The sequence below is a fragment of the Patella vulgata genome, chromosome 5 (assembly GCF_932274485.2).
Source record: "Patella vulgata chromosome 5, xgPatVulg1.2, whole genome shotgun sequence".
NCBI classification, from domain to species: Eukaryota; Metazoa; Mollusca; class Gastropoda; family Patellidae; genus Patella; species Patella vulgata.
This window is the reverse complement of record NC_065883.2, coordinates 26,374,476-26,392,295: the sequence shown is the minus strand read 5'-3', so window position 1 is coordinate 26,392,295 and position 17,820 is coordinate 26,374,476. Positions and strand designations below refer to the sequence as shown.

Here is a 17,820-nt window from a genome sequence, read left to right as displayed (position 1 = left end):
AAGAAGCCAAACAAATTCTTATTATTTCTGATAATTACTGAATGGGTTGTTAGTCGTAATCAGATTTTACTATGTTGTAAATGTTTTCATTTCTGACAAAAGAAACCAATATGCAACAACCCTCGTTGACTGTCCGGATGACTTAGCTGCTGTGGGCCTATGTTTTGTTGCCTAGCAACCTATCTTTATAATGATTATGAAACATGTTACCAAGATAAGAGTAGGTAGGTCTTCATGTTGACTTTTAGCTGCGTCTTATTTTATATTTTGATCCCATATAATGGTGTTCTGTTGATTTGATTTATTCGGAAATGTTAATCATGTGTCCACAAACTCTGGTCAGAGTTATCTATATAGCTATATTTTTAACGGAGGTCATCAACAATGTAGGGTGTTCTAGCATTTTCTTGAAAATCAGTCAGAAGACTGAACTGGATTATCTTCTAAACCATATTTTGGACATAGTGAAAATCAGTAATTTTATCCTTAGATTATAAATTATGCTATGAACATTTATATTTCAGAAAGCTGTCAATTATTTTGAAATCTACAGGTAATAGAGCATCCATGTAATTTGCATAAAAGTCAGTCTTAATTTTAATACTTACTTAATTTATACCAACATATTTGTTGGCATTGAAATTGGTAGATGTGATTAAAATATGAATAATGTATATTGTATTAAAGAACTGAATACTCTAATAAGGAACCTCTCTAATTAGAGCTTTTGAAGCTTGTTGGCAATTATTGTTTTCCTACTACTAAGTAACTGTATTTGATTACAGATTAGCCGACTTGTTAATGATACCACGAGTCAAGTTTCAGAGTCGACTAGCTGTATATGCAGCCAATAAAGGTGATATCAGTACAGCAGTTAATCTGTGCAAGTAAGTTTACCGTTTCATAGAATATGATTATACATCAGATCTCATTTCTTAGTGAACCAATAATACAATTGTGTCCAGTACAGGGGTTCCCGACATTTTACATCCTGGGCCTGGCAGCTTTTTGAAACTGTTTTCTATTCAGTAATTTGAGTTTGCACTTTTACCATTATAAATAAACCCCAGATCATGATAATTCATGCAGAATTTTATTCCTAGTAGTGACTCCTTCCTACTTGCTTTCTAATTCCATTTGGTCCAATCGTACCCATATTTAAAGAGATCATACTTTTGGAATTTGTTGTTTTACGGTAAAGTATTTCAATTGTTCAATATTCGTTTATTTGACTGTTATTTTCAGTAAATTATTTGACTGCGATCCCTCACCAGTGAAAGAAAAAGCTATATTTCAAGTATGTCAAGCCTTTATCAAATTATTGTCAGATTGTGATATGGAATTAGATGAGATACGTACATTACCTGAAATAGCTTATCAACTCGCATCTCAAGCACTTACAGAATGCTCACAAGGTATAGATATTTAAACTCTTAACCTCTACTGAATGGCTTCTATAGTTGTTGGAAGCCACGGTGACTAAGTGAGTAAGATGCTGCCTTGTTAGCCTGGAGGTTGCGGTTTCGCTCCCGATGTTGGCCGAGAAAGTTCATCATGATTTTCTGGCATGGTATCGCCTTGTCATTGGTGCAGGAAGGAGGGCCTGACAAGGACAGGTGTCTAGTCATTCGGATGGAATGAACAACCGAGGTTCCGTCAAGACATTGGTGTGCACGTAAAAGATCCCTTGGCATTTGGAATTCGATATAAGAGTAGGCTGTAGCGCTTCTGTCCAGGCAAAATTTCCCTCATAGCACACTGCATGGCATATGCCTGTCTTCATTAGCCCAGTCTCCTGAGTTATGTGAATATTTATTCCTATTTTCCAGTTGTGAGAATATGCTTGTATATTTTACATAAGTTTGAATATTTATTTATATTTTACAGTTGTGAATATTTATGTGTATTTTACAGACAGACTATGTGAATATTTAGAGCTTAGTAAATCAACTCATCTATTAACTAGTATCAGTAATGAATGTGAAGCTACAGGACTAACACTGATAAATAATGTAAGTAAATAACCGTCAACAATGAGTACATTCCACATTGGATTGGCAGGACCCCATGATAGTCCTTGAGACAATTATTACTATGCATCTGGATGGACTCCTGTACTAATCTCATGTGGAGTTACACTCAATGTTCCAACATAGTGATATAAGAGTTATTATTTTACATTGTTTTCTAGAGAAATACCAGAAAACCGAGTGTAAGTGGAAAGAGTAAAGATGACAGATATAAAACATGGACGTTTGATACATCATTTAAAGAAGATTCACTTGTCATGAATTCAGCTATTGTTTTACCATTAGTAGCTAATTTCCTAAAAACCAATCCATTCTTGAAAATAGGTAAGATAATTGTCTAGTTAAAAGACTATTTCCGATTTTTATTCGCCCACATGGAAATGTGGATGTATATTGCCATTGCCCCCATCCGTCTGTCACTCCATCCATTCATTCGGCCACAATTTCTTGTGAACGCCAAAAGTTATCATCCGATTGTTTTAAAATTGATCTATGTTGTTTACATTAGTGATATGAAGAAGCCTATTGAATTTCAACAATTTACCTTAATTACTTCTAGAGTTATGGCACTGGTTTCACTTTGTTGCACCTTGTAAACGCCAAAGGTTATCTGCCAATCTGTATGAAATTTATATGCATCATTTAGATCAGAGAAACAACGAAGCCTATTGAATTGCAGCAACTTACAATAATTACTTCTAGAGTTATGACCCTTGTTTCACTTTGTTTAACCACAATTGATGAAAGTTATCATCTGATATGTATGAAAGTTATCTGATATGTATAAAATTTATACGCATCATTTAAATTTGTGAAACAAAGGTCTATTGAATATCAGCAATTTCCGTCAATTACTTCTAGAGTTATGGCCCTTGGTTTACTTTGTGAACCTGTGAACGTTCGAATGACAAAAATTATCATCCAATCTCTATGAAATTTATATGCATTATTTAAATAAGTAAACCGCAAAAGCTTGTCAAATTTCAACAATTGCTGCAAATTACTTCCAGTTTGTTTCAGTTTGTAGAACCTTGTGAACCCTCAAACAACGAAAATTATAATGTGATCTGTATTAAATTGTCTTGTAAATGACCCCAATTACCTACAAAAGAATAAATATGCGACAACCCTTGTAGACCGCTCGAACGATTTAGCTACTGTGGGGCGTATGTCCGTTGTCTGGCAACCTATCTTTTGATTTTGAAAGAGCCTTGTTTTTGGCATTGTCTTTGATATCTTATATGAAAATTTACTGTGAGTTTTAATTTTTTCTGGAATTGCCAAACAATTGCCACTGTCTTGTTTTGAGTGAAGCCTGTATCATTACATACCTGGGACTGTACAGTGCAGTGGATGCTGACAGCTGGCCTTGGATTCATTCACTTCATTTGATATATACATTGTTGTTTATTGCTTTCAATGTCTGTGTAGTTTGAGTGTCTTGTCTGCAGGTTTGTCTTATGGGTTTTGTTTGCAAAATGGTGTGTGCAACAATGGTATTGTTGCTTGAACTTAATAATTTATTTAAATATTAGTAGTTCTGAGATATGACAAATGTTTTTTTGCAGAAAGTAATAAAATTTAATAGATGTTGGTTGTACGTTTCTTAGAAGAAAAGACATTGTTCTCAAATAGAAAATATTCCTTTAAAAATACTAAATTTTTATATTGCAGAATCCGTAGAACAAGCTGATTCTAGTATGTTAGAATCCTGTTTTAATGCATCCATACTTTTAATTCAACACCTAAAAGGAAACAGCCATTTTGAATTAACTTTCAGAATTGTGATGTATATCATCTCTATGGAGATGCAGATTCTTGATGTGAGCTTCCTAGAAACTAAGGTAGGATCTTGATTGATGTACCGACACCTGTTGTCATATTGATATAGTTATATTTTATTTTTAAATTTAAAAATTTGGAGCTAATGCCTTTTGAGAAGAACAATCAAAGGATTCTTTTTGTTTTCTGTAAACTAATAAATTCCCAATTGTCTGTAAAACAAGAGAAAAATACCAAGATTTTGTTTATATATTAAAATTGTATTGCAATTGTCTTCAGGACGAATTAGCAACCTTGATCAAAAAAATTGAAAAAGTAGAGCAGAAGTATTTCCCTTTGATTAAAGAATTATTGTTTGGAATTCTGGCAAAGGTAAGATTATCATTTTGCTGCATTGTAAAATATAGCAGTATATATGTAAAGCAAGATTTAAGATTATTTTTTTTTATGTAAAGTAAGTGCTATTATTGTGTAATGCTTTGTATTTTGTTAAAACTAATCATGAACTTGTAAGTGGTGCTTGTGCCACATTCCACAAAGTTGTTGCTGTCATTGTGAAAAAGATTTGTTGTTTTGATTTTCGCTTTACAAGGTATTTGTCAATTTCAGTTGTTTAACTGTACAAAAGTTGACCACAAATTAGGTTTGGCCTGTTTTCTTACATTACCCAACAAGATATGTACGGAAACCATGAAGAAAATGATGTCATCTGCTGGGCTAAATTATAAAAAATTGATGGTATGTCTATTTGTAATAACAAATTACAACATATAGAAGTGCTTAGTCATTCAGAATGGATGGGAACCGAGATATACCCATGTATTTATTGGAATACAAAGAACGTCACTGTCCAGGCAAAATTAACCCTTTGCATTGCACACATAGACATTGATATGAAAGTTAACATGTTAGTCTCAAAATAACCAAAGTATTGTGGTGTTGATGTTGAAGCCCATTCCATTACATTCTATAATGTGTTCATTACTCAATGTTCTAATAGAGAATTGAAATTTTTATGAACATTTTTTTATGTGAATAAAAGTCCATCAGTGTGACATTCAAGATCACTATCTGGATAATTTCCATACTTCCAATTGACAGGGTATTGAACATTATTTACAGTGATGTATATAACAATCTGATTAACACACATATCCTATTTTGTTGCGTTTTTTATAGTTCAGAATTTTATTTTACTTGTCTTTAGTACCCTAGGATCTGGAAGAGTTGTTAAATAACCTGCGTTCTGGCTGATGTTAGGGATTAGCCAATAGAACCGTCTGTTGCAGCGAGTTCCTGGCATGCAATGCACGGAACTGTGGGTATCCTACTAGAAACATAAATGTTGATTGGTTAATCAAATGTCTGACGTCATAGGGTTATAAGCCGCTTGTATGACCCCTGAAGTGACCTACAACTGGTCAGATCTTCACTCAGTAGAGGCCATCGAAAGTATAAAACAAGCAAAATGAAATATAGATGTGTATTTTAATCAGATTGTGTATATGATAACCATGCACCATCCTGGACAGGATTGGTACATATAATGTGAATGTTTGATATTACTATGTTTATGTACAGGCTGTAGCTACAGTGGGTATTGGAGTTGGTGAAATATATAATGATCCTGCGATAATACAAATTTGTCAACAACTTGAGACTAATGGTACTTGGGGTCATAGGTTAGGTAAATTCAAGGTAATAGTTTTATTAAATCATTATATCTTATGTTTATTCCACGATTCTGTATTTATCATGATAGTAATTCTGTTAAGACGTAATTTTTTTTATGACAATCTGAACAGTTTTCCTTTAGAACTAGAGACAGTAATTTTTTATGACAATCTGAACAGTTTTCCTTTAGAACTAGAGACAGTAATTTTTTATGACAATCTGAACAGTTTTCCTTTAGAACTAGAGACAGTAATTTTTTATGACAATCTGAACAGTTTTCCTTTAGAACTAGAGACAGTCTGAATAAACACCCTCAATGACTTAATGGGGAAAAAAGTAGTACTTACAAAATTTGGCAAATGCAGCTCGATATTCTGATTGATTTAAACGATAATAGGGCTACATTATGGGTTTGTCACACTTAGAATACTATGCATGGATGTACGTTATTTCTCGTTCTAGATTCCTTTCAAAGATGCTTTTACTGGTGGATTTACTGAAAAATTAAAAGTTATAACCCAGTTTGCGCAGAGTGGGGTAGCTGATGTTGACACCATTAAACAGTTTTGCAAGTAAGGATTTTAACTCTTTTATTTGTCAAAAACACCAAGAATAGCTGTAAAGGTTTTAGAATGGTTCATTGCTCAGTTTTGGAGAAAATCAAAATTTGATATGTAAAGTAGATGGATCGTATAGTAATTGTGATATTATCTTCTGAAATGGATGAAGTTGTTGGTTTTTTATCATTCAGGGCATTTAATCTTGAAAGAGATGATGGTTTATATGTGTATTTAGAAAATGTTTTAACTAAAGAAAATTCTGTCTGGGATGTTGAAGATACCAAGAAATTACGGACAAGGTTGTCCAAGGCTAGCGAGATTATTGAAGCTGTTAAAGAAAAGGGAACTCTCAGAAAAAAGTTGAAACAGATTCTTCTGAAGGTATAATTTGTAAGATATCTTGCCATTAGGAATAACTAGGAAATGGGCCTATTCTAATTGATTTAGCACAACAAAATATCTAGCATGCCATGATTCTTTTGCTCTTGTAATTAAATTGAGAGTTTGCTAACATAATTCTGGACTGGTCTAGAGCTACACATTGCAGAACGTTGATCGCATCATTGCAGTCATAAGTTTGATGGTTTTGACTGTAATTGACTAGGCAAGGTGCCTTATGTGGTTTTTCTCCACTATGTCTAGTTTCTTCCCACTGTCCCAAATACCTGCTCCATGGTGTCAGGTAAATATATTTACTGTGTGTTAGTCCCAGGTTTACCTATTTGTTTCAAACTAAATGATTTTTTTGTTTTGTTTCAGACAAGTTTATATGATTATGAATCATTAGAGTTTATACTGACAGAACTTAATAGATTTGATGTTGATCCAAATACTCAACAGGTATATGTTTGCTCAAGTCTAAACACCACAAATTACGCAAAATTCACACTACATTGTATATGTAACTGTAGAAACGTAAAAATTTGTATCAAATTTTCCTTCCTGAAAAATTCTTTAAAAATTATATTTGGACAACTCACTTGTAATATCTGTCTCCATCATGCAGAGACAGTAATATAGCTTTATTTCTGTCTTACCCAAAGTATAAAATCAAAGTCAAGGACAGGTTCAAAATTGGTCATATTTATTGCTTAACTGGAAGACATCTGGGTCTCCTGATTCAAATATTCAATGTCTCTATTTTTCAGGGTTTAGAATTGTTACATTATTTAAAAGTTTATAAGAGACGTGGAACTCCATCAGAAGAAGAATTAAAATATGATTCAGACAATGACCGTTTAGAGGTAGGTGTATTTAGTACCGCCTTTGAAATAAATACTGTATTAGTGGTCTTATCAAAATCAGGTATATCAGATAGACAACCAAAAATATACTCTCTGTCATAAACTTCTGTGAATATTTTGACCAGGATTGGTGTCCAGTGCTAGTTTTATATTCCGCATAACAGTTGGGGTGTTACCACAATCAGGCCATTGACAATATTAATCTTATGGCACAAATATTTTAATAAAAAACAGAAAAGGGCAGCTCATAATATTGATAAACATTATTTATCAAGATATTATTTTGCAGCTTTCAACTGTATTAGGTACAATACCAGCGATAGGAAAGACAAGAATGCCTTATCATCTTCTCATGGGTGAGAAGTCATGGAATATAATCAGTAAGTTTTCCTTTTCATACATGTATTACATATTGTGCACTAGTTTTAGTCATACTTTCCCTGGTTATTATATTCTTTGAAAATAAATTCTTACTAATTTGATGGAAAGAAAATCGGTCAACAATTGACCAACTGAAGTTATCAAGTTGTGGACAATTTGAGATTTAAATGGTGAACTGATTAGGTGTAAGAAAATGGCATGGGTGGGATGTAAATGAACTTCATTAGAACAAAGAACCCTTGAACTAAAGAATAAAATTCATAAAAACTGTCTTATACATTTTGTGCGAGTTCAAGAGTTACATAAACTAATTCATCCGTTTTTTAAAATATTTTGGCCTTGTTGTTATTTCAGCTCCAGAGTTAGATAGCAGTTCAGTTAAAATGTGGATACCTATTGCCCATGTATTGAAGGTAGGTGTATAATATTTGTCCCCCGCCTTTTGAAGAAAGCAGGGGACTATTAAAATAGGTTCGTCCGTCTGTCTGTCCGTCCGTCACACTTTTTGGGACACAATAACTCTCTTTCTAATTGAGCTAGAATGTTCAAACTTGGTGTATGTGTTTATTAGGTCAATGCCTTGATGGAGTTCGAAAATGAGCATTTTCTGCTTAGGGTAAGCAGAGATAAGCAATTTGATTGGTTGATGCTTTGGGACACGATAACTTTAGTTGTAATTAAGTGAGAGTGATGAAACTTGGTGTATAGTTTCTTACATCAGTACCTTGACTAAGTTCGATAATGAGCATTTTCTGCTCAGGATAAGCAGAGCGATAAGCAATTTGATTGGCCGAGAATTTGGAACACAATAACTCTCGTTTTAATTGAGCTAGAACGTTCAAACTTGGTGTAGGTGTTCATTAGGTGAATGCCTTGATGGAGTTCGAAGGTGGGCTTTTTTTTGCTTAGGGTAAGCAGAGATAAGCAATTTGATTGGGTGATGCTTTGGGACACGATAACTTTAGTTCTAATTAAAGATACATTATGGGAGATAAGATAAAGAGATGGCAGTTCTCGCTATAATAGTTAAAAACTAGATAGTGTAAAGGTAATTTGCTGAAAATTTCAGTCAAATTGATCCACCATGAGCCGAGAAAGAACACGGTGAAATTTTTGCATAGTCTCGGTTATCATTACTAAAATCATTAATATAAACAGCATAGTCTCGATTATCCACTTTTTCTAATTTAATTATCTTTGGCCGTTAGCAGCATATAGGAATCTAATCCAGCCTACATCGAAGGCTAGCCTTGACATCGAGAGTTTATTATGGTCTGGATAAGTTAATTAATGTCTAAATGATAATTTAGATAACATTTCAGGCCTAAAGAAAGACTTGTAATAAGCAGATTTTGCTCTTGCATAATGCATGTTTAAGTGAGAGAGAGAAAATTTTGTGTATAGTTTTATTACATCAATACCTTGACTAAGTTCGATAATGAGCATTTTCTGCTCAGGGTAAGCAGAGCGACAAGCAATTTGATTAGTCGAGACATTGGAACACAATAACTCTCATTCTAATTGAGCTAGAATGTTCACACTTGGCGTAGGTGTTTATTAGGTGAATGTCTTGATGGAGTTGGGAGTTAGAAGATGAAAATTTTCTACTTAGGGTAAGCATAGATAAGCAATTTGATTGGTTGATGCTTTGGGACACGATAACTTTAGTTCTAATTAAGTGAGAGTGATGACACTTGGTGTATGGTTTTATCACATCAATATCTTGACTAAGTTCCATAAACAGCATTTTCTGCTTAGGGTAAGCAGAGCGAAAAGCAATTTGATTGGTCGAGACTCTGAAACACAATAACTCTCCTTCTAGTTGAGGTAGAATGTTCAAACTTGCATTCAGTAAAGCTATGTAATGTTATGTTAGCTACTGTTTGTCATCAAGAACTAAACATCAGTAAACTTGTATATTTACAAACCACACTATGTTCCATCCCAGCTGGTGAAGACAAACACTGTGCTAAATGCAAGCATTAACATAACAAAGCCTACATTGTGTTATTCTTAAGAATGGAATGGGGTGGGGTTTGATATCCCATCAACATAATACTTCTGTCATTATTAGACAAACATGGAAATCTTTATGTACTTAGTTACTAGTACAATTCAAGGTAGGAAAATTTTGCACATACAGAGGTGTTTTCATGTTCTCTTCTTTGTTGATTTCTATATTTTAATATGTACACACGTAGACTTTGTTTTTTTGGGGATTTTTTTGGTCCCATCTGAATGACTAGGCACACTTGGTTATCTGCGTCACAGGTTTCAGCCCTGACAAGTGAAGGCTGGCCTTTATAAATCCCGTGTTTTTTCTCCGCCCATGCCAGAGATCAAAACCATGGACATTCTTTTCACCACAGTGTATCTTAAAAGAAGCCATTAAAGTTTAAAATATGTATTATTTGTAACTGCGGGGATCGGGGGGGGGGGGGTGCAAATGGTTAGCATGTGTGTGCTGTATCATAAGGTCTGTCATTGAGTCAACTGGCGTGGTTTCGATTCCCCGGTTGTATGTGACAAGGAATAGGGTCGCCTGTCTCTGGGTCCTCCAGTTTCCTCCCACTGCTAAAGACCGGTACAGGCAAGCGAATTATTGAAATAAAATTGAACCATATGTTAGTCCCAAAATGACCTAGTTTGTGTTGAGTGGACTTAATCTCTCTCTCTCTCTATTTGTAGCTAAAAGTAGATGAGATTTATCTAATAGCTGTACAGAACATGGTGATAAAACATGTAGCATGTCAAAAGTCAGAAGTGAAACAGGCAGATAGTGCATCTGCTGATAAAAGTAAATGTAATTGGAATTTTGATGAAAGGAGTATTCGATTTTTAGACAGTATAGAAGCTTTATTATCTAATGTTAGTGAAATTAGCCTAGTTCTTGCTTGTTCATCTTGGTTGGTGAGAGAACTTCCTATGGGTAAGTATAAATTAGTTGCCCTGGATATGTATTTATTAATTTTGAAAAAGTTTAAACAGCTCTGGCTCATCAAAAAGGAAGTAACTGTCATTCCTTGCAATTATCAATTACATTGAAGATTTAACATTTCATTATTTATAGCAAAACCAAATCGAAATATTAATGGTACAGTAGATTATAATTATCCTAGCTTTGTAGCTAAATATTGAACAGAATTGAATCATCTTATGGACGGGTATTCCTTATAGACATTCTTATTCAACAGTAGATTGTAAATGATTCAGAATCACCTAAATAATTATTTGTTTCATGATAATCGTTTCATTGTATTGTTATAATTTACTTCATCTTTTGTTATATTATAGGAGGTGAGAAGATTCTAGGATTAAGGTGCAGTGTCAAGTTTGCAGAAAAAATGAAACATAGTTGTAAAGATGATGATGTAAGATTTCCTATTGTGATTATTGACAGTTACATGCTCTTACTTTATCTAATCAAATTTTCTCGCTGAAATCTTTAGCTACTGATTACATTATTTAATCCGAGTTTACTCACTTGTATACGATATTAATCACCTTCTCACTCTGATTTAATCAAAATTCAATTATGGTACATCTACTCACTCGATTATTCCACTCAACTTCTACTCACTGAGTACTTTTAATGAATGCAAATTTCACCCACATCTTACTCTAATCAGCTTATTCTATTATTCAATCAGACTTTAGGGGGGTTGGATGGCTGAATGGTTAGCGTGCGCGCGCTGTATCATAAAGTCTGTCATTGAGTCGACTGGCGTGTTTTCGAATTTCCGGTTGTACGTGGCAAGGAGTAGGGTCGCCTGTCCAACCTCATGGGTTTTCTCCGGGTCCTCCGGTTTCCTCCCACTGCTAAAGACTCCTACGCGCAAGCGAATTATGTAAATAAAATTAAACCAAATGTTAGTCCCGAAACGACCTAGTTTGTGTCGAGTGGATGTTAAACCCCATTTCTCTCTCTCTCTCAATCAGACTTTAACCTTGCTTTAAGACCTTCTAATCACCTGAGATCTCATTCTATTGATTAATCAAACTTAGGTCAGATCTTCTCACCCTATTTTTATACGCTCACATTTTCATTTGGATGTATATTGTCGTTGCCCCTGCCTGTCCATCCACAATTTGTTGTGGACACTCTACAGGTCACAGTTTTTATCTGAATTTGAGAAAACTAGAAATAGAAATTAAAATTTTTGTCCGATTTTGTTGAAACTTTAAATATATCTTTATTCCTAAAGATCTTAGTCCCTTTCAATATTCACACATTTCAGACCATAACTTCCTGAATTATGGCCCCTGATTGTACGAAAAATTATGTTTTGTTTTTTTAGCATATTCTCTCTTCATTTCTTGCATGTCTGGCAACCGCTGGTTAACTAATTAATCACTCACTTCTACTCAATTTTATTATTTGATCAAACTGCACTGACATTTACTCACTTCTGCCTACTTTGTTCTTTAATCAAAGACATATCTACTTAGTCCACCATACTCACATAATTATTTAATCAAGCCTCACCCCTATTTAATCACTGTGTTATTTAATCAAACTTGATTAGTAATTTGATTGCTTGATGCCTTACAAAAAGATAAAAATCAGCTTGTGATAAATGGATGTCATCAAGTTATTTTGGGATTGGTGTGGGTGTATCAGTGTCATCTTGTTTTACTCATAGTTATTCACTAATCTCAAATTTTTGCTGTCCTTTAATTAAAAATGTCATGAGAATTTTTATTTTCTTCAAACATTATATAAATAAAAAAAAATATTGCGAAGGTCAGGGTGTGTCAACATGTATAGGAGAGTCTATTTTCAGGCTGGTTGTGAATGTTGAAAATGACCACACTTTGAGTTACGCACCACAGGATGTAGGTAATACTATTTATAACCCCAAATCCCGGGTAGATGAAATTTCCAAAATGACCTCCTCAACTCTTTCCTAATCATCCTGAAAATAGACAACACCGATATGTATGTGTTATGACTGATATTTTTAATACTCATAAGAACTCACTGCTAATTTCAGCATCCACAAAAAAAGAAAGCAGAACAGGCTTATATTAAGTTTTCTACAGTTCTTAAGAAACTTTCAACACAAAGAGTACTGTTTTATCATAATATTACTGATCCAGATATATTAAAGTTATCTAATCAACCATCAGAGTTAATAAATAAACTATATGAGTTACCGTGTGTTACAGCTGATGCATTAGATGTCTCCATTGAAAAACATGGTAAGTATGGTTCTAACCAAGAAGTCCAGGATTCAATCCTGGTGTTAGCTGCTGAGAAAGTTCCATAGGGTTTACCAGAATAGTTGCTCCTTGTCTGTGGTTAAGGATGGAAGATCTGTCATGGAAATGTGTCTAGTTGCTCAGATAGGATGGTAAACCGGGGACCTGTGCATATGTCTGTCTTGTTTAGCTCTATTGGTGCGGTTAATTCAGATAATAAACCTGATTTCATTTGCATTAAAAAACATGAGATTTGTCGTCATGTTTATACAGAGCTATATTTATATTCACACGGTTGTGTTTGATCCCCAGACCAGGTGATGTGTTCATGGGTCCTTAGAGAGACAGTTTATCACTGTGTATTTTGGTTTTCCTAACTGGGTAGGGTAGTGCATGTGTTGCAGCATGTGAGCCTTACACACAGTACAGGTTGGAGGGATATAAAGCTGAGATGGGGGGGGGGAAGGGGAATAATCTGGCTTTCTGTGTATCCTAGAAACTGGGGTAATACTAATAATGATCAGAGTGAACATTGAGATGTGGAACTGAATTATTAAAATCAGATAGCATTGACTGGACCATAATGGGATTGAAGGTGTTAGTCAAATAGTCAAGATCTTGTTCTGCAGATCACAGGTCTATCATCTATGTAATTTGTGACTTCAATCCACATAATTATATGCCCTTGGCATGAAAGGAGTGTGTCAAACCTTGTGGTTTTTCTTCATGTCTCTTGCCTCAAACAAATTTGTGAAATAGAAATATACCATAAATTGGTCTTGAAAAATCCTAGCATGGACCTTAAACCATATTTCTCAATGTCGTTAGAAGATTATATGTTAGCAATTATTATTCATAAATATTTCTTTCATTTTCCAGATGTTAATACTATGGTAAAAGAAATAGTAGAAATTCATGGATTAAATCTGAGAAATATTTGTATGTCATTAATAGAAAAATGGCTGCCATCGTCTGCTTCAAAACAAAATGAAGATGCAGTAAGTATACAAGTGTTATGAATCATGGAAGAGGGTTCAAAGAACGCTCATGTGTACCCTGTCATTTATCAGCAACCGTATTTTTCGTACAATATGAGCTGAATCAGATGTGACTAGAATTGGTTATTCTGTCTGTGGCCTTTATTGGTATTGAGTTTAATAGAATTAGTGACTCGGTTAACCCATTATGGACTTGAGGTGAATAGAATTAGTAACTGCTGGTGGCCTATGGTCTCAAGGTAATATGAAACCCTGGGTCTAAACTACCACCCCCTTTAGTTTTAAGTAAAGATGGGTGTCATTGTCATTCACAAGAGAGGGTCTTTTATTTTCAAGAACGCCGTTTGAGGAGGTCAAGTAACTAACAAATATTTATCAATTCTCTTTTAGACTTGTACATTTAGTTTTAACAGTTTTAAACTGTCTGATCAACCTGTTGAAATGGATGATGATGATGCAAATTTAAAGAGGTAACTTTTTATTTGTATGGTTTATAATGTTCTTGAGAAAATTCTCTCAAATTAACAGTACCCACTTTAAATGTCACTTTCAAATATAATGTACCAGTATGTTTTTACTGATTGAGGCACATTATCTAATTCAAATTTTCCATTTTAAAAATATTCATTAGAAAAATAAAACACTCTTTGTGCTCCTTTCATCAAAATATATAACTAGAGAAATATATTTTTGCAAAAAATTTTATGCTATATTTTATAGAGTGATGTATATATTACAAAAGAATGCTTTGAAAGAAAATGCCCTTTATTTATATAATTTTGCTGAGAGTGTAAGTAACTGTTTACATACTTCTTATTCCAAACAGTTTTCCGACGTGGTTTCCCCTTGTCAGTGGTGCAGAACGAAGGGCCTGACAAGGACAGCTGTCTAGTCCTTCGGATGAAACGAAAAACCAAGGTCCCATGTATACATTAGAATGCACGTAAAAGATCGCTTGGCAATTGGAATTCGATATAAGAGAAGGCGATAGTGCCGCTGCCCGGGCAAAATTTCCCTCATAGCACACTGTATGGCGTATACCCGTCTTTATTAGCCCAGTATAGGAGCAGAACAGCAGGACGTTAAACCCCATTTCATTTCATTTAATCCAGTCAGGTAGCCATAGTGGCTTAGTGAGTAAGGCCCTTGCTCGCTCAGCTGGTGATCCTGTTTTGGCCAAGAATGTTCATCTGGATGTCCCTGCATGGTTCCCCCTTGTCAGTGGTGCACTATAAAGGGCCTGGTGATCCTGTTTTGGCCAAGAATGTTCATCTGGATGTCCCTGCATGGTTCCCCCTTGTCAGTGGTGCACTATAAAGGGCCTGGCAAGGGACAGCGTATAGTCATTTGTATGGGATGAAAAACTGAGGTCTTGTACGTGTACACAGTGAATTATATTATGTGAGATACAATTAATTTGTATATTGTTTAAAAGATTTCTCTCTGTAAGTTAATTAATTATGTTTGGTTTTATTTATCAGAATAATTCTACTATCACCAGTCTTTGTAAGGCACGAGCTTTACTGTGTTTGTTGAAAATAGTGGATGAAATAACAATAAAAGAAACATGGTCAGTTTCAATACAAGATGTAAGGTAAGAAGTATTTTATATTACTGATCACAATTTGGACATCATAAATTATGTATCAGAAATGTCATTGTTGACAATCACAGTTGTGATGCATTTAGATTTCTCACTTCCTATATTTTATTATTTGTATATTGTCCCCTGCCTTTGAGAGAAGACAGGAATTTTTCTGTTTGTCTGTCTATAGTTTTTGGCACGCAATAATTCTGCTAATAATTGAGTTGGAACATTCAGACTTGGTGTAGATGTTTATTAGGTGAATATCTTGATGAGTTTGATGAGCATTTTCTGCTTAAAGGCTCAATACCACTCTTGTTGTAACTGAATAATATGTCCCAATCTTTATTCTGGTCAACAAATTGTACTGTTGTAGACTATTTCAATTAATTGATGATACAAATTTTATCTTAACACACCTTATTTAAAAATTTTGAAAAATTCAACATAATGGTTTGAAACATCTAATGTAACCCTTTTCAAATGAAACTTCGATTTAGAAATATTTTCGAACCCTCTGGACAAGTAAAATAGGATGTAATGGATAATTTACACAACAGGTAGGACACTTAAACATCTAGTACTTAGATAGAGATATTATTTATTTTCTGGAGCTTTCAAGCCAGCAAGAGTGTTATTGTCCCTTTAAGTTAAGCAGGAATAATCAATTTGATTGGTCGAAACTTGAGAACACTTTAATTCTGGTTCTAATTGACGTAGCATATTCATTAGGTGAATATTTTGACTGAGTTTCGGTGATCATTTTGGAGGTAAACATGCTACTGGTCTCACTACTAAGACAACTTGGATTTGAACTAAAAACTGGGGCCTACCAGGGATGCTATTAAAACGTTTAGCACATCAGACATTTTTAGTTGGCATTAAGCAATACATATGACCAGCGATGATTTTCATGCGACTGTGCCACTACAGATGGGAATTTCTATATGGAGTCTAAAAAAAACTTAGTTTGGTTACAGAAAATGAGTTAAAGGGGTTTGTTAATAGCTAATAATAGGTAGCGATTCGTATGGATACATTTTGTGTATACGTACAGAATATTTTGTTGTCGGTGAATGGGAAATGGTTAAAATATTGTGTAATGGGGAATAGGTTGCCAGGTAGAACCATGTGGCAATTCTTACGAAGGAAAATGGTTACAGATAGAAATTATTCTGTTATGGCACAGAACTTGGAAGTAGAACCATCGGACATAGGTGTGTCAGCATTGTCACATTTATGCTTGGTAGGACTGGGCTGTAGGTAAGAATCAAAGCATTTTGAAAGTTATATTGACTGTCCATTGATTTGCGGTGTTATATACTATTAGGATATGTGACATCTATGACTAGTTTCTACATGCTGTCAGCAGACATCTAAAATGTCTGACAATCGAGAAACCACAAGGTTATCACATATATGAAGTTTTTAATAGTAGTTAATCAAGGTAGGTGTATAGACGGTATAACGTGATAAATAGGTTAATCACTTAATTACCTAATCAATCCAGTCTGTTATCAACAATAATCGAGATGAGTAGTAGTTATCACTTAATTAATACCGTAAATAAGCTTATATTTTGGAATTCTGAATGTTATTCACTGTATCTTAATGTCCGATTGGGCATATTCCTGGTTGACGTTTCGAAATTCGTGTGGGACATGTCAGGAATATACAGGCGAAGTAGCATCCATGGGGTATACACATGGATCAAAGGTTGGAATTCAAGTAATATCCAACTTTAAGTTTTTTTCTTATAAAAGCTCAATTAGTTTATATATCTTTTTTCTATTACAGGCATAAGTTGAGGATTCGAAGTTACTTGGTAGATTTAAGTGAACTTCATATTCAACACTCTGCATCAACATTTGAAGAATGTAACAAAGAAGGTTTAGTAAGAGGAATCTGGAAAAATCATAATCATCAGAAAACTGTACGCATTTTCGTGTAATTATTCTATACACCCCTATCTGTCCATTAAGCCTCTTTTTAATCCAATTAAATCTGTTATGCTTCTTAATTTAATTAAATCCAAAGCATGAGATTATCTTACCATTGATATTTTGGTTTTGTTTTTTTAAACATGCATTATGTAAGAGCTAAATCTGCCTTTTGCAGGTCTATATTTTGCTTTAAATGTTATATAAACTATTATTTAAACATTTATCAACATGTGTAGTACTTTGGTCCTTAAGACCATAGTGTATCTTTAACTAATTGTTGGTTAACACTTTCTATAGAGCCAAATCCCACATACTAATGGAAGTAGATGACATGTTTATATATAAAATATTAGTGATATTTTGTGAAAATCCTTACAATTGTCAAAATATCCATCAAATTCTGTTTATGACATGTGTTTGG

At 34.1% G+C, this 17,820-nt stretch overlaps 1 protein-coding gene across 1 annotated transcript in view; it reads left to right on the top strand.

Annotated features, from left to right (window-relative positions):
• The window catches only part of LOC126821835 (kinetochore-associated protein 1), a 39,521-nt gene that overhangs the window by 13,385 nt on the left and 8,316 nt on the right, over positions 1-17,820 (top strand). Inside the window, exons 26-48 of the mRNA XM_050550341.2 lie at positions 525-553; positions 786-887; positions 1,246-1,415; positions 1,915-2,012; positions 2,192-2,354; positions 3,705-3,874; positions 4,092-4,184; positions 4,422-4,550; positions 5,394-5,510; positions 5,949-6,058; positions 6,238-6,427; positions 6,806-6,886; positions 7,195-7,290; positions 7,580-7,670; positions 8,026-8,084; positions 10,360-10,600; positions 10,966-11,042; positions 12,666-12,873; positions 13,753-13,871; positions 14,262-14,341; positions 14,592-14,661; positions 15,353-15,465; positions 17,254-17,389. Coding sequence (XP_050406298.2) covers positions 525-553; positions 786-887; positions 1,246-1,415; positions 1,915-2,012; positions 2,192-2,354; positions 3,705-3,874; positions 4,092-4,184; positions 4,422-4,550; positions 5,394-5,510; positions 5,949-6,058; positions 6,238-6,427; positions 6,806-6,886; positions 7,195-7,290; positions 7,580-7,670; positions 8,026-8,084; positions 10,360-10,600; positions 10,966-11,042; positions 12,666-12,873; positions 13,753-13,871; positions 14,262-14,341; positions 14,592-14,661; positions 15,353-15,465; positions 17,254-17,389 — 2,742 coding nt within the window. The remainder of the gene's footprint in view (positions 1-524; positions 554-785; positions 888-1,245; positions 1,416-1,914; positions 2,013-2,191; positions 2,355-3,704; positions 3,875-4,091; positions 4,185-4,421; positions 4,551-5,393; positions 5,511-5,948; positions 6,059-6,237; positions 6,428-6,805; positions 6,887-7,194; positions 7,291-7,579; positions 7,671-8,025; positions 8,085-10,359; positions 10,601-10,965; positions 11,043-12,665; positions 12,874-13,752; positions 13,872-14,261; positions 14,342-14,591; positions 14,662-15,352; positions 15,466-17,253; positions 17,390-17,820) is intronic.